Source organism: Chrysemys picta, unplaced genomic scaffold (genome assembly GCF_011386835.1).
Source record: "Chrysemys picta bellii isolate R12L10 unplaced genomic scaffold, ASM1138683v2 scaf1562, whole genome shotgun sequence".
In the NCBI taxonomy this organism is placed as follows: domain Eukaryota; kingdom Metazoa; phylum Chordata; order Testudines; family Emydidae; genus Chrysemys; species Chrysemys picta.
The window spans coordinates 1-14,000 of NW_027054268.1; the positions used below are offsets into that span (position 1 = coordinate 1).

Here is a 14,000-nt window from a genome sequence, read left to right on the forward strand (position 1 = left end):
TCAAGCTGACCCTGACGCCACTCAAAGAGGAGAAGAACTTGCTCCCTGGCAGAGGGAGGGACAGGGAGGGGCTGAGCCAGAATGGTCTCCAGCAGCCCATGGATCTTGTCTTCCGCTTTGGGATGTCAGGCAGCTTCAAGCTCGCTTCCGGGGCCGAGCTGCCCAAACACGCCCATCTTCGGTTTTACACCAAGGAGAGCCCGCACCGAGCCCTCTGCTTCGTGGATATCAGGCGCTTTGGGAGGTGGGAAGTGCACGGGACGTGGCAGCTGGATCGAGGGCCATGTGTGATGCTGGAGTATGAGAAATTCAGGTGAGATCCACCATGACCTTCCATCTCTGCTTGAGAAACTGACCAGGAGTATGTGTCGAGCGGGGTGGGAGGGAATGAATGATAGACACAATATTCTTACAGTGAATTCCGTGGGGAGCCTGGTGATAGAATATGGGGCCTTTCACCATTACAGGGACACTTGTAGCTCACGTTTATGGAAACTCTGTCTTGGGTTGAAGACTGTCTGGTGCTTTGCATTCCCAGAGATCTCGCTATGAACAAGGGAACAGGCTTGGTTTAAACATCCTCCTGTGTGGCTTTTTCTTATATAACAAGTGAACGGCACAAAAATAATTCTTAAGTATTGCAAAAGCGAAGAGTACAGCTGAGCGATTTAACCCTCACAGCAATGGCTCTCCAGTGGCTATCCACTCAGTTCAGCATGTTGAGAACCAAGTGGGGGGAGGCTGAATGGTTGGGAATGAGGTAGGTCCATGAGGAGATGTCTGTTATGCAAAGTGGGAGGCTGGAAAAAGCTGGAGATCCCCTGCGCTAGGACCTGTTAACTGACTATGACAGAGACCCAGAGGACTTTGGTCGAGCTCTTGTATTATTTTGTACAAGTTAATGTTTCACTCTTAATATGTGTCTGTTACAGTCGTGAAACAGTGTAAGAGAGCAAGAGCCCTGCTGTAGCTACTTTAACACCTGCAAAATCCCATGGCAGGGAAGGAGGGGCTTGTAGCTTGGTGAACAAAGAGCCAGGTCCCCTAAGATATTGAGGGTCCTAACTTCTGTTGGAAGAGCCTAAATACCTTAGAGGTTGTGGACCAAAGTGCCCACTTTGTATTTCATAGGTAGAATTCATAGCTGAAGGGCGTATCACCGACTGACAGAGGTTGGAGATTGAAAGGGGTCATTGGGTTGTCTGATGCATACACACATGCCTGCCTGTCTAGGTACCATGTGGTATGTTCATTAGTGGATTTTCAGGGTTAGTTTTGAATTTGCTGAACATCGGGATTTCCACCGCTTCCCTTCCAATCTTTTCCCCCCTCAGATTCTCAAATTTTCCTTTCCCTAATTGTATCCCATTCAGTCATCAGAGGCTTGGTGAGTTTGTTAGTTAGTTCCCTGAGCACCTTGTCAAAGGCAGATTGCATAAAAGGATTCCAGAGTCTCAGGCATTGAGTCTTTGTTCATTTCATCCCCCTCCTCTTTGATGAATGAGCTACTCCCTCTTCAGTGCATTTCTGCATGGACACTTATATTTATTTCCCTTTGGCAGCATTCCTTGAACCCTTGTCTCTCCACTGCAAGCCTCACCTGACTCTACATGTTGGTGTTCCCTTATCTCTTTGCTCTTCTATGTCAAGATCTTAGAGCAGGCCTTCATAAAGCCACTCTTCAAAGGCTCCTTCTTGTTCTTTGTATTTGTCAGTTTCGGAGGACTCTTAGACTGCCTTCAATTCCTTAATGGCGATGTCTCTTGCTGTTCCTCCAGCCTTCTTTATGCTGTGGTGAGTCTTTAATGCTTCCTCTTATCACACTCAATTTCTTAATTTGCTTCCCTGCAATCAAATACCTTGATAACTGCTGCATTCCAGGAACCCGTTCCCTACGGGGCTGAATTCAAGTAGCGTACAGCACTGGAACTGCAAGTCCGTGCGCTGCTCCTTCTAAGGAAACAGCGGGTCATCCCTGTACCTTTACCCAAAGGGTTTTGCTGCTACCTTTATCGTTACCTGTTTTATTGTAATGCCTCTTGATGTCTAATGCTGCCCCCTTCTCTCTCCTGCACAGACTGTCTGCATCTATATTTACAGTCTTGCTATAAGAACCATCCCCCAAGGTTTCACTTGTGCCCGCTAGACCATAACCTCCATCATTTTTAGTTTCACTTCTCCCGCTTGTGTCTGGAGGCAGACCCTTCTGCAGCAGAAAACCCCACTGGAGAACAACCCCACCTCCCATGTTGGTTACTGTGTTGGAAGCACATCACAGGCTGAGTGAGGTGGTCGTTTCCCCAGCCCCTCCTCCCTAGCTGACCGGCCCTGCTGTCTTGCAGGGAGAACGTGCTGAGGAACCTGTCTGACAAGGCTTTCAACAAGCCCATCTGCGAAGCCCTGTTAAATCAGAAGTTTTTCAATGGGATTGGCAACTACCTCCGAGCCGAGATTCTCTACAGGTGAGCAGGGCGAAGAGCAGAGAGGAGGAGGCCTGGCCCGATGGAGATGTGGGTCCAATATCCTATTCCACCCCAGGCTCAAGCCAGGCCTTGTTTACGCAGGGACGCTGAGGAAAGTTCAGATGAAATAACTAAAGCTGTGAAGTTAATGTGCAGGACTTCGAGTGCATTAACCCCCCCCCCCCCCCCCCCCCCGAGGAGGATTCAGCTACAGCAAACTAAGGCCACTTTACTTCTGAATGAGCCTCTCCAAATGAGGGTTTATGATGCACATTCACTGATGTGCCTTAATTTCACAGCTTCAGTTAACTGGTCTGAATTCCCTATGGAGACAAGCCCATAGCCTCTCTGTGCCTCAGCTTCCCTATCCGTACAATGGAGATATTAGCACTGCCTTAGGGGTTGGGAGGATAAATACATTAGGAAGCATGAGGTGTTCATGTATGTATAGGGTCCCTTTTACATAGTAGACAGCCAGACCTTGTGATTCCCATCCCTGTAGCTACGAGACCAGCACCATGTAAGGGTCCAGACTGTTGAGAGGCCACCCATTTCCCTTGCTGAAATGCAGCCGGCCCATATCCGTTCCAGCGCTAAGCACCTACAGACAGCACTGCCAGTGCACCTCAGCTTTGAGCACTTCGCAGTTCCTGCACTACACTCGCTACCGACACAGCCCTGACCTTTATTTTTTTTCCTGAGTGCCCTGTATATGCTGGGCATCTCCGATTTGGCCTGCGATGACACTTTCAGTCTGGGACCTTGCCTGGGGAGCTGAATTACACCCTGCTCACGTGCCATAGTCTGAATGCACCAATGTTTTACTGTGTAGATTACATCCAGCTCTTCAGAGGTGAAAAGCCAATGCTTCCACCCACTGCGTCAGCAATCTCCCTCCCCTCCCTTAGGCCGGGACTCCATTTGCATTGGCTGGCATTTGTGTTGGGGTCCTCACATAACAGATGGACTCTCCTAGGTTAAAGATCCCTCCCTTTGAGAAGGCTCGGACGGTGCTAGAGGCTCTTCAGCATCGGAAGCAGGTGAGGAGGGTGGAGAAGGCTCACGCACATGCACAGAAATGTTCCAGCTCATCACATAGAACTCGGGGTTCAGTGCTCGCCCTGTAGCGCCTGAGGATCTGCAGCCCCAGTTACGAGTTGTAGCTTTAACCTTAGAACTTCCACCGCTTCTGGTTCGGGTCCTGTTGCTCTTTCTTCTTGTTAGAAGTGGCTGCTGTCTTGGAGGTGGATCCTCACCATGAATCAGGAGGCCAGACACTCTGACTTCAGGGCCTGTTCTGTCTCACAAAATCCCTTCTTACGGGGGATTCTCAGTTTAATTCTTCAGCCTTTACCTCCCCATGATGTGCGGCCACGCTGCCATGGCCTGGAGTCTGTCAGATCGCCCCGCTCAGCCATATCATTATGTGCATGGCTTGGATAGGTGACCTGTGCAGACAATAGTGCTGCCCATTTAGTAGCTGGCTCTGAGTCAGGCCTGGAGCAGGCAATGCCCCAGCATGGGGTTTGGAGGGGTGGTTTTCTGGAGAGCTGTGAGACCGGGCCGGTTCCCATGTGGTTGTTAAAGCTCCTCTGGCACCTTGTCCAAGCAGGGATGTTAGCACCAGAACTCGCCAAATCCCAGCTCTGCTGACTGCATTCTGGCTCCTCAATTAGCCACGCAGCTTGAGCAGGAGACCGAATTCTTCCCTCCCCGTGCTCAGACTTGCTGTGGGCTCTTTAACAGTTCAGTGATTGCATTTGGCTCCTCCATGAAGGAATCACTCGCTTCCTCGTGTGTTATACAGCACGTGTATGGTAAGTTTATAAAGCACGGTGGGGTCCTTTGGGAGGACAAATGCTACGTAAATGTCTGCTTATCCTCCAGTGCCTTTAACTCCTAGGAGTTGCTCTGCAAAAGTGCTGCATGTAAAACTTGTTTGCAAATCTTGAGCCAGATGGACCATGACTGCCTATCATGGCATATACGTCTATGGCTCCTGCGTTGTGTATACATTCTCCTTTGCTGAGGGGGACTGCACTCTGCCTTGTACAGTAGCCACTTGCATATTTTGGTCACTTGGCCATTCCCTCCCCCTACCAATCTCAAATATACTCAAAGGTATTTAGGCACCGAACTTCCACTGATTTCAAGGGAAGTTAGGAGTTTAAATACCTTTTGGGGATCTGGGCCAAAGATCCTAGTTCGCTGTGAAAATAACCCACAACTAAGAGGACCACAGTAGTTTAGGCTCCAAATCTGACTATTCTGGTCTAGTGCTGTGTGGCTTCTGGAGGGGAAGTAGCTATTTAAAGAAAAACCCAAATACCGTTTTTGTCTGACCGGCCTTTCTCCCTCCCCTCCTCTCCCCTCCCCCGGCCTGTCTCTGTAGCAGCAGTTAAGTTACAAACACCTGCGGCGCAGTCAGTGATGCGTCCCAGCCGTAAGAGATCTTTAGCCTTCAGATGCTGCCAGGCTAAATTCAGCCCTGTGTGGAGTGGTAAAGTGACTGATGTATACAAGCGGGTACTTTACAGAGGCAGGTCAGATTCCCACTCAGCAGGGGCAACTGCATCAAAGTCTATGGAGTTAGCCCTGCTTATGCCAGGGCTGAATTTGGCCTGGCATCTGGAAACAGGGAGCATTTAGCACCTGGAGGGAGAGGAAGCTGGGTTGGTCGGAGCACATGTCAGGGCAGGTTTAGGCCTCTGGTAAGGGAAATGTGTGTGTGTGTGGGGGGGGGGGGGGGGGGGAAGAAGCAGGATGGCTTGGCAGCCGTGGAGGAGTTGCCTTATAGGAAGGGCTGGACAGCTGGGAGGGGACTAGGCTGGTTGTTTTTGGAGTGGTACCAGCAGTTACAAAGGGGCTTGGAGTAGGGTCTGCACCGCAGTCAGAGGTGTAAGTGCAGCCCATGTCGACATAGCCAAGCTCCCTTTGATTCCGCTGGCTCACTAAAACTAGCAGAGAGGCTGTGGTGCCCGGGCCAGCCACCCGAATACAAGCCTGCCTGGGACGCGGGGTGTGTATGCTGGTGGCTATTGGCAAGCTGGCTCAGGTATGTCTGCACCTGCTGATTGCAGGGTTGGGCCTACCCTTGCTGGGAGGAGGAAGGGCTGGATGGCTGGGGAAGGGTTGCATAGGAGAGGGTTGGCTTGGGCTGTGATTGGGCTGCCTGTTTGAATCTCCTCCTCTTAAACCCAGCAGAGTCCGGACCTGACCTTGAGCAAGAAAGTGAAGTTAAAGCGGGAGAATCCAGACCTGCTGGAGCTCTGCCATGCGGTGCCCATGGAGGTCATTCACATGGGTAAGGAGGCAGCTCAGGGAGCACAGCCCCGGGTTCCTGCCCTGCAACAGGCCATGGAGCCTGTGGGTGGGGGTGACTCAGCCGCACCAGCAAGAGGAGGTGCAATGAGATGTTGAAGTTGGGATTGGATCCCTGCTGCCTCCAGCTGGGCAGACACTCAGCGACGGGGGAGGGGTGGGACAGAGCCCTGCTGGGGTGGCTTGGGGTCGGGGTAGCAGGAACCAGGGGCGCTGTATGAAAACGCTCGGGCTGGGCATTTAATGCCAGTGGGAGGAGGCTGGGCCTTTGCGTGAGCGGCAGGGTGACACCAGATGTGCCCTTTGTGTTGCGTGGGGCGCGCCAGTGGCCCCTGCAAAGCTACTTCCATCACGCTGAAATTGTTCGGATTTCAATGTGTAGCTATTGTCATAGGCCAGTAGCAAAAATCCCCAGCAGCCAGAGACGGGGCACTCGATGGGGAGGGCTCTGCGTTACTACAGAGAATTCTTTCCCAGGGGTCTGCCTGCTGGGTCTTGCCCACTTGCTTAGGCTCTAATTGATCACCATATTTGAGGTTAGGAAGGAATTTTCTCCCAGGTTAGATTGTCCAAGATCCTGGGGATTTTTTGCCTTCCTCTGCAGTGTGGGGCACGGTTCGCTTCCAGGTTTAAACTAGTGTCAGTGGTGGAGTCTCTGTAACTTGAAATCTTTATATCCTGATTTGAGGACGGTACAGGAGTGGGTGGGTGAGGTTCTGTGGCCTGCAATGTGCAGGAGGTCAGACTAGATGGTCCTGATGGTCCCTTCTGACTGTAAAGTCAATAATAGGAGAGATCAATGGTGGCCCTGTTCGCTGAAGAGCAGAGAGCAGGTGCATGTACTGTCCCCCTGCTTAGTGTTCCCGACACAACAGTTGATTGCACAGGACAGACTTCACTCCCTGTCCCAGCTGGGATGTGTCCCTGACTCCGTCTCTGGGACTAAGCGAGGAGAGGCCCCATGGCCCATCCATTATTTTCCCTCTCTTGCATCCTTTTTGGGTCTGCCTCTGCTTCAGCCTGCTGTAGGTTTTGCCCAGACTTCCCCTGAGGATTTCAGCAGACAGACTCCTCCGCCCCGCCAGAGCTAAGTGCATTGCACTCTGACTGTGGTGAGCGAGCCAGACAGCTGCAGACATTGGGGGAGATGCAAAGGAAAGACGAGTGAGCCCGGATACAAGAGAAATCGACCTCTTGGCTTATCAGAGCAGTCGATGTCTCCAACTGGTGTGGAAATAGAGGCACTCCCTTAAAAACACCAAGCTTCAGAGAGCTGAATGCTTTCAAACTGCGTGTGTGCAGGCTGGAGAGGCGCAAATCCATCTCCAGGCCATCCCACATGGGGTACGTGAGAGGGAGCCCCTGGAAGGGTTCAGAAAGCTGTAGCTGAGCATTGCTGCTGCCCCCAGCAGGGGTCACTGTAGCATACAGCAAAGCCCACAGCTGATCAGCCCCTCACCTCTGGAGTTGCAGGGGGAACCCTGTAGCTGAGAGTTTTCCCTGATGCTCATTTTTGTGTCACACCAGGGGGGAAGGGTTACAGCCTGGAGCCCTCTGATGATGCTGCGGCCTTTGAGGAGTGGCTGCAGTGTTATTGTGTCCCTGGCATGAGGTCGCTGCGTGATGGCAATGGCAGGACCATCTGGTTTCAGGTATGAACCACGGTGGTCTTGCATTTGGCGGGGCTTGACTCATGATTGCTGTCCCTACCGTGGGGCTTGACCCTGCTGCAAGAGGAGACCGGCAGGACACCTACCCCAGGGCTGGACTAATGCAGGGGCTTTTGGGGCTGCAGCCCATGGCCTCGGGCTAAGGGGGGCTCTGCGGGCCAGGTGTGGCCCACTGCTTCTTTTAATCCAGCTCACGGCAAGTCTCAGCACCGCAGGCCGGACACCTGTCCCCTAGCCGGCAAGTCTCAGTGCCGCAGGCCGGACACCTGTCCCCTAGCCTCGGCGCCCCATCCTGGAGCTACAAGCGCCAGCTAGCCAATGTGCCCCTGAGGCCCCTAGGTGGGGGTGTTCAGGGAATCTCTGTGCACCAGCTCTGCAGCTCCCATTGGTTGGGTACTGTGGCCAATGGGAGCTGCGGGGGCAGCACCTGCAGGCACGGGCAGTGTGCACCGCGCAGAGCAGCCTGGCCCCTCTGCCTAGGGGCTGGACATGTCAGCCACCTCTGGGAGAAGAAAAGCGTGGAGCCAGGGCAGGCAGGAATCCTGCCTTTGCCCTGTTGTGCCGCCAGCCAGAGCCTACACCCTGCACCCTAATCCCCTGCTCCAGCCCTGAGCCCATTCCCCACTCCAAACTCCCAGAGCCCCACAAAATCTAATAGCCCCAGGCCCACAGGAGAGAGCGCTCTGCAACATCAGGAAACATTAGCTAAGCCTAGAACAAAGTCTGTCCCTTTGTTACCCGCACAAAATTCTCTGTCACTTGCACACTCTAGAGCACCCACCTCTACCTAGTTCCTACGGCTCAGGTGTAACGCTCTTAATTTAGGCACTCTAACTTAACCCCTCTGTGGGCTCCAGGCTCTACTCCTCCAGGCTCAGAGCAAATACCCATTCCCTCTGGACTCCGGGCCTAATCTTTTTGAGGGTTTACAGGGTCTTTTACCAGTGAAAGAGCCTTACACAGTAATATCCTTAACCTCTATTTCAGGGGTAAGCAACCTATGGCACGGGTGCCGAAGGCGGCACGCGAGCTGATTTTCGGCGGCACTCACACTGCCCGGGTCCTGGCCACCGCTCTGGGGGGTTCTGCATTTTAATTTAATTTTAAATGAAGCTTCTTAAGCATTTTAAAAACCTTATTTACTTTACATACAACACTAGTTTAGTTATATATTATAGACTTATAGAAAGAGACCTTCTAAAACTGTTAAAATGTATTACTAGCACGCAAAACCTTAAATTCGAGTGAATAAATGAAGACTCGGCACATCACTTCTGAAAGGTTGCCGACCCCTGCTCTATTTATTAACAGTCACCAAAACAGAATGCACATGCTACACATACAATGCTCACCACTCCCAATAAGACAGATGAATTTTCCCTGCTGGTCAATCAGGATCAGGTTATCTGGGGGACTCCAGTTTCTGCACAGTGTGATTGGCGGTGTGTTGAGGTCTGGCAGCTCTGATCCTGGGGCTAGAGTTGGTTCCCAAGAACTTCCTTTTGGACCCCAGTTTATATAGTGAAACTTGAGTCCTGCTAAGATATACCGTAACCAATCATTTTACTAAAATTTTAGTAACCAATCCTAACATATTGTAACAAAATTCTCTAACCAATCATACCCCCTACCTTAATTAATTTACACCTAGCAAAATTAATTATGTAAGACAGAAACAATCAAAGAACCAGACAAAGATAATACAGACAAATAATAGGGAAGTGGGGACAATAAAGACAAAACAATAAAGAAGTGAGAATTTCACAACCACAACTATTGATAAATGATTTCTTGCCAGATGGAATGCTGTCAAACTAAGTTTTCTTTAGCCATCTTAAGATCCGTTTCTTTATCTGGTGCTAGTGGGTGCTATTAGGACAGGCTCTCCTTCTGAACAGCCAGATGCTACATTGTTTTAATGTAATTTAGATGGAAAGTGAGGATGTGACTTCCTGTTTCTTAGCTAATGGCTGCTGCTCTCAATATGGCTGCAGACAAAGGCCTTAGGCCTTACCATATGGCTACAAGAAAAGGCCTTATCCTTAAACGTAGAGACTCAGAGATCTCTCCCGGTCACCAGCAAGGAGACCGGATGTGCTCAAGAAATCCTGTCCCGCTCACCTGGGCAACTTAGAGGAGGGGGTGGAAAGAAATGGATGAGACAAACACCAAGTCTAGGGTGCCAACATTTGGGCTTTTACACTACTTTGAGTGAGCTACTGCTGCTCCAAGACGCCGTTCTGTCACTACCTGTTGCTCTGGCTAATTTACGGGTGCCCCTGCTGCAGGGTCTGGCAGCATTGCTGAGACCTTTGATGCCTGATGGGGGTTTGAACTGCCCTTTGCATTGGGCTAGGGCACTGTCTAAAAGCTTTTTCTTCCTTTGCAGGGGGAGCCTGGACCTATGGCCCCGAAAGGTGAACATCAGCTTTACTCTTCCATGCTTTGCAGGGTTCTCTTGCTTCTGGTTGGGTTGGGAGAGGCAGGGAGATCCGTCGCTTGCTGTGGAATTATTAAGGTTAAGGAAACAAGTGATGCTCTTCTCAAACTCTAGCTCACTGCCCTGAATCCAGTAGTGGTTACGCATCATTATCCCGGGTGAGCGTTCAGCAGCCTGGGTGAAAGGAGATAGTGAGTCTCCAAGGGTCCCATTATTGTTGGCAGCCCAGTATCAAGTGGCCTGTGTACCCTACAAGTGTCCTTGCACATGAACATGGGGAAGCTAGCACTGTCCTCTCTGTGCTATACCTGCTCTGTGGAGGGAGAGCTATGCAAACCAGCGCACTCTGAGCACCCTCAGTACACTCAGGTCATGTATAGTCCAGACAAGATGTCCCCAAAACCAGGCCAGCTGTGTCCAACCTCTCTCAGAACCATCTCCAAGCTTTCAGACCAGCTGGGGGAGCTTTCTTCCTTGGATGGCTTCCCAGAGGGAAAGAGGGCTGGGGATTAGACCTCTGACTCAGCTGCAGTCAGGCCCCTTTCTCGCCTCCAGAGTTAAACTGTCATTTTAACATTCTCTCCTGCAGGAGAAAAGTCCCGCAAGAGGCGTTCGCGGGTGAATGCTGACCCTGAGCCTCCAAGTCCAAAGGTACAGAGCCTTTGTCTAGACATCTCCTGTATCTCAGTTTTTATGGGGGCCCCTCTACTCCCAGAGTCATTCTCCTGCTGCCCCATTGTGCATTTCATTGGATCTTTGTATGGAAGAAGTTAAACACCATCTCAGCCCCTTCATTATTCCCAGATGAGAAAACTAGAACAGAGAGAGACCAATGTGTTGCCATTAGGATTTGGTGAATCGGGACTAGAACTAATAGACCCCAACCTCGCACTCTTGTCCTCTAAACACTACCCTAGATAATACCACCTCTCAACTAGCCCCCTAAGTCATGGACACTTTACTGGTGTGTATCCTGACACTAGGCGCGTGTGTGCATGTTTGTACACACACCTCTGTAGAGAGGCTTAGCATCCCAGAGATATTCTGATAGCTGGGATCTCAACCCCACGCTCTCATTAAGCTCATCTCAGGATGACACGAACACAGTATAAGAATAACAGGTTACTTTATTTTTTAGTAGTCTCTGCTGGTTCAGCAGTTCTAACTCTTATCCACTGGCCTCAGGGATGGGGTTAAAGAAACACACTGCTATTGTCCAGACATTATTTAATCTCACGTTTGAAGGTGAGCAATGTACTGCAAATGTCTGTTACTTGAATAAGAGACAAATCGCTAACAGGGTCATGCTGACCAAGGGGTGTCTTTGGAACAACGGAAGTTGTGCAACTTGGCGAAAGGAAGCATCTTAAGGGTGGGTACAAATGCAGCTTTTTTTAACTGCTTAAGTTCCTGCAAAACGTTTAATCAAAATACAGCTATTATTGACCCGAGGCTGTGGCATATGTTACTGGTACTACTGCCCTTGTTTGGGTTAATAGTGAAACAGCTAATCTAGTCCCCTTTGTTGTTAAACTGTGCAAATCCGCATCTCTGATTGTCAGACTGTCAAATACCGGTGTCTGTTTGTCTGTGTAACATAGGCACTATCAGAATAAATATGATTCTTTCTAAGGGCCAGCCAAGAACCCCACCGCACTAGGTGCGGTACAGACAGAGTAGCCGATGGTCCCTGCTCCAAATCCAATGATGTGAGCTCTGTCTTTGCCTTGCACAGCACCAAATGTTCTCTCAGCGTTTATTGTAAGGGTTAGTAGTGGCTGTGTGAACAGCTGGTGATGTGCATTCCTGAGGTGGAAAACTTTAGGGAGAACAAGGCCAAATTTTCACATTTGGTGCCTGACTTTAGGCAGGTTAAGTTTTAAAACTTGCCCCAGTTTGCTCCCAGCTGATGTGTGTGGAGTAAACTCCATCGAACAGATGGTTCAAACTGTGCATCTGAAGGTTGGTCCCAGAACAGCTACAGCACTTCCCACAACAGCCTTTGCTCCCGGTTCCCCTGAACTTTCTAGTGAGATCCCCAAACAGACAGAGGAAGCTAAAGTCGCTTCCCCGTGACTGAGAGCGCATGTTTCAATCATCTGCCTAGGCCACAAAGCCGGTGCCGAAGAGACGTTCGAAGGGTAGCAGCGGCCAAGAGAAGGTAGCAAAGCGATCTGGCAGGAAGAAGGGGAAAGAGCTCGTCCAAGGAGCCGAGAACGCCAAGGCAAATGAAGCAAGAAAGCCAAACGCCAGGTCCAGAAGGAAAGCATCCGCAAGTCAAGGGTCTCCAATGAACGAAGCTCCTGCTGCAGATAGGAAGAGGCAGGCATCTGCTCGGAGAAGCACAGGTTAGAATGCTGCACTGGCTCCAACATAAGCATGGGAGGGGGATAGGCCCACATGGCTTATGCTGGTCAAGGTCCGTCTGGCATTTTTTCAAAAGTGGAATAAAAGAGCTAGTGTTCTGCAGGGAAAGGGAAGCCCCATCCACCACCCACGCTCTGTAGGATTGTTGGCCAGGCACTGGAGTTAGAAACTCTGAAGCTAATTCTCGGTGCACGTGTTGTGTGACCAAATCACTGACCGTAGGCATGGTGGGTCCACAGCAAGTAATTCCTTAATGGACACCAGGATAGTCTGCTCAAGGTAGGGTGCGTACTAAGAGAGAGAGAAGGGTTAATCGTGAGGTGATGAGGATGGCTCTGAGGACCCCAGCTGCAGTAGAGGGGAGGAAGGAGAGGATCTGGCCAGGACTGAGATCTGAGTTCTAATAGGAGGAAATTGGCACTCCCCGTAGCACCCCCAGGATTCTCAGGCAGCAGAGGTAGCTTCCTGCCCCCTTCAGTCTTCCCGTGGGAGAAAGTGAATTTCCCTTGCTGCAGGAAACAGGGAAGTTGACTGTCAAACTTTGCCCTCTCACTGCTCTGACTTTCTCCCCTGTCTTTTTAGGAGCAGCTACTGCTGCCCCAAGATCCAGGCGGGTGAAGGCTGAATGACTGGTCTGGCACGGCATCTGTCCTCACTCCAGCCTGGGGTAACTCAGATGGGAGCTCGCTTGCTGCTACTGCTGCACGTGCTGAGGGAGACGCGCTGGGAGCAGCTGCTGGGGTGACTCTTCTCTCAAGCGGGCGTGCCCGCTGAATTGTTTCTTAGATCCTTCCTCAGAGGGGCTTGCTGCAGGGGCTCTAAGCAGCTGACGCAAGAGCCATGTCCCATGAAATGGAGAAGGTGATGCCATGGCGTCAGCCTCCCTGCTCGGTTATGGGGTTTTATTCCTTTTTAAATGCGACTCCAGAACACAGCAATTGGGTGACTTTGTATCGAACCCCTTTGAAGCTGCCGGGGCACCCGCTGGTGACTGCAGCTGAGAGCTGGCGGCTCTGGGCAGGGAGGTGGGAAACGCACCGAGTAGGGGAAGTCTGAGGTTGAAACAGTTTCCTGAGGGTCAGGTTAAAAATCCTCGGAAGACCCTAGCTCTTCATTCCCTCTCCCTGCTCTCAGCTGCCCTTTGCAGCCTCCCTGCCCACTGCCACGAGATGGCTCTGGCTTCAGAGGCTGTGTTTGGCCCAAGTTAGTGAGGACAGAGAGGAGTTTGCAAATGTTTTTATTGCCCTGGCTGAGTACAGAGTCTCTAACCCTTGCTCTGCAGGAGGGCCGAGCTTTGCAGATCAGCAGCATTTTATCTCGTGTAACTCAGGAGGAGGGTGGCAGTGGCATGTCTGAATAAGGGATCAACTTTGCTACCAGAAACATGTGCAGTCTCTCGGCAGCGGGCGTGCAAGCTTTTCCTTGCTGTCCCGCTCGTATGCCTGAGCTCTGGTGGGGATCAGAAGGTAGGACAGCCCCGGTGGCTCTGTCAGAAATTCACCTCTGCAGACACTTAGCTGTTGTGTGGAGTGAGTCCATCAGTCAGTCACTCCTGAGCTGGGCTGCCCAGAAACCAGTGCCCTGAGTTTACAGGCTCAGCAGCTGTGCCAACCTGCCCACCCTCCCTATAGTGTGGTTCTCTGACTCAACTGCCAGTGCTTTTAGCAATCTGATTTTAGTACTAACAATAAAACTTTTCCATAAGCAATCCCTTGTGTGGCTGCTTTGCTATCACTGCAG

General features: G+C 51.1%; 1 protein-coding gene across 3 annotated transcripts; it reads left to right on the plus strand.

Annotated features, from left to right (window-relative positions):
* The first annotated feature begins 6 nt into the window (after positions 1 to 6).
* LOC135980003 (endonuclease 8-like 1) lies at positions 7 to 13,994 on the plus strand. 3 transcript variants are annotated; one of them, XM_065580088.1, is made up of 10 exons: positions 171 to 313; positions 1,716 to 1,794; positions 2,343 to 2,462; positions 3,439 to 3,502; positions 5,664 to 5,766; positions 7,311 to 7,435; positions 9,843 to 9,870; positions 10,483 to 10,544; positions 12,001 to 12,241; positions 12,843 to 13,994. In XM_065580088.1, the coding sequence occupies exons 2-10, from the start codon at positions 1,751 to 1,753 to the stop codon at positions 12,887 to 12,889; spliced, it is 834 nt and encodes a 277-aa protein (XP_065436160.1). In that variant the 5' UTR covers positions 171 to 313; positions 1,716 to 1,750; the 3' UTR covers positions 12,890 to 13,994. The 3 variants fall into 3 exon arrangements, with proteins under 3 accessions (XP_065436158.1, XP_065436159.1, XP_065436160.1); XM_065580086.1 differs by lacking the exon at positions 1,716 to 1,794 and having other exon boundaries at positions 7 to 313; XM_065580087.1 differs by lacking the exon at positions 1,716 to 1,794 and having other exon boundaries at positions 7 to 313; positions 5,667 to 5,766.
* The last annotated feature ends 6 nt before the right edge of the window (positions 13,995 to 14,000 follow it).

What these genes read in the sequence shown, in the direction of transcription:
- LOC135980003 (XM_065580086.1), top strand. Translation starts at nt 99, where the DNA reads ATGGATCTTGTCTTCCGCTTTGGGATGTCAGGCAGCTTCAAGCTCGCT. An exon ending in GCAGGACCATCTGGTTTCAG is followed by an intron (nt 7,436 to 9,842) that starts GTATGAACCACG and finishes CTTCCTTTGCAG; the next exon opens with GGGGAGCCTGGACCTATGGC. An exon ending in CTGAGCCTCCAAGTCCAAAG is followed by an intron (nt 10,545 to 12,000) that starts GTACAGAGCCTT and finishes TCATCTGCCTAG; the next exon opens with GCCACAAAGCCGGTGCCGAA.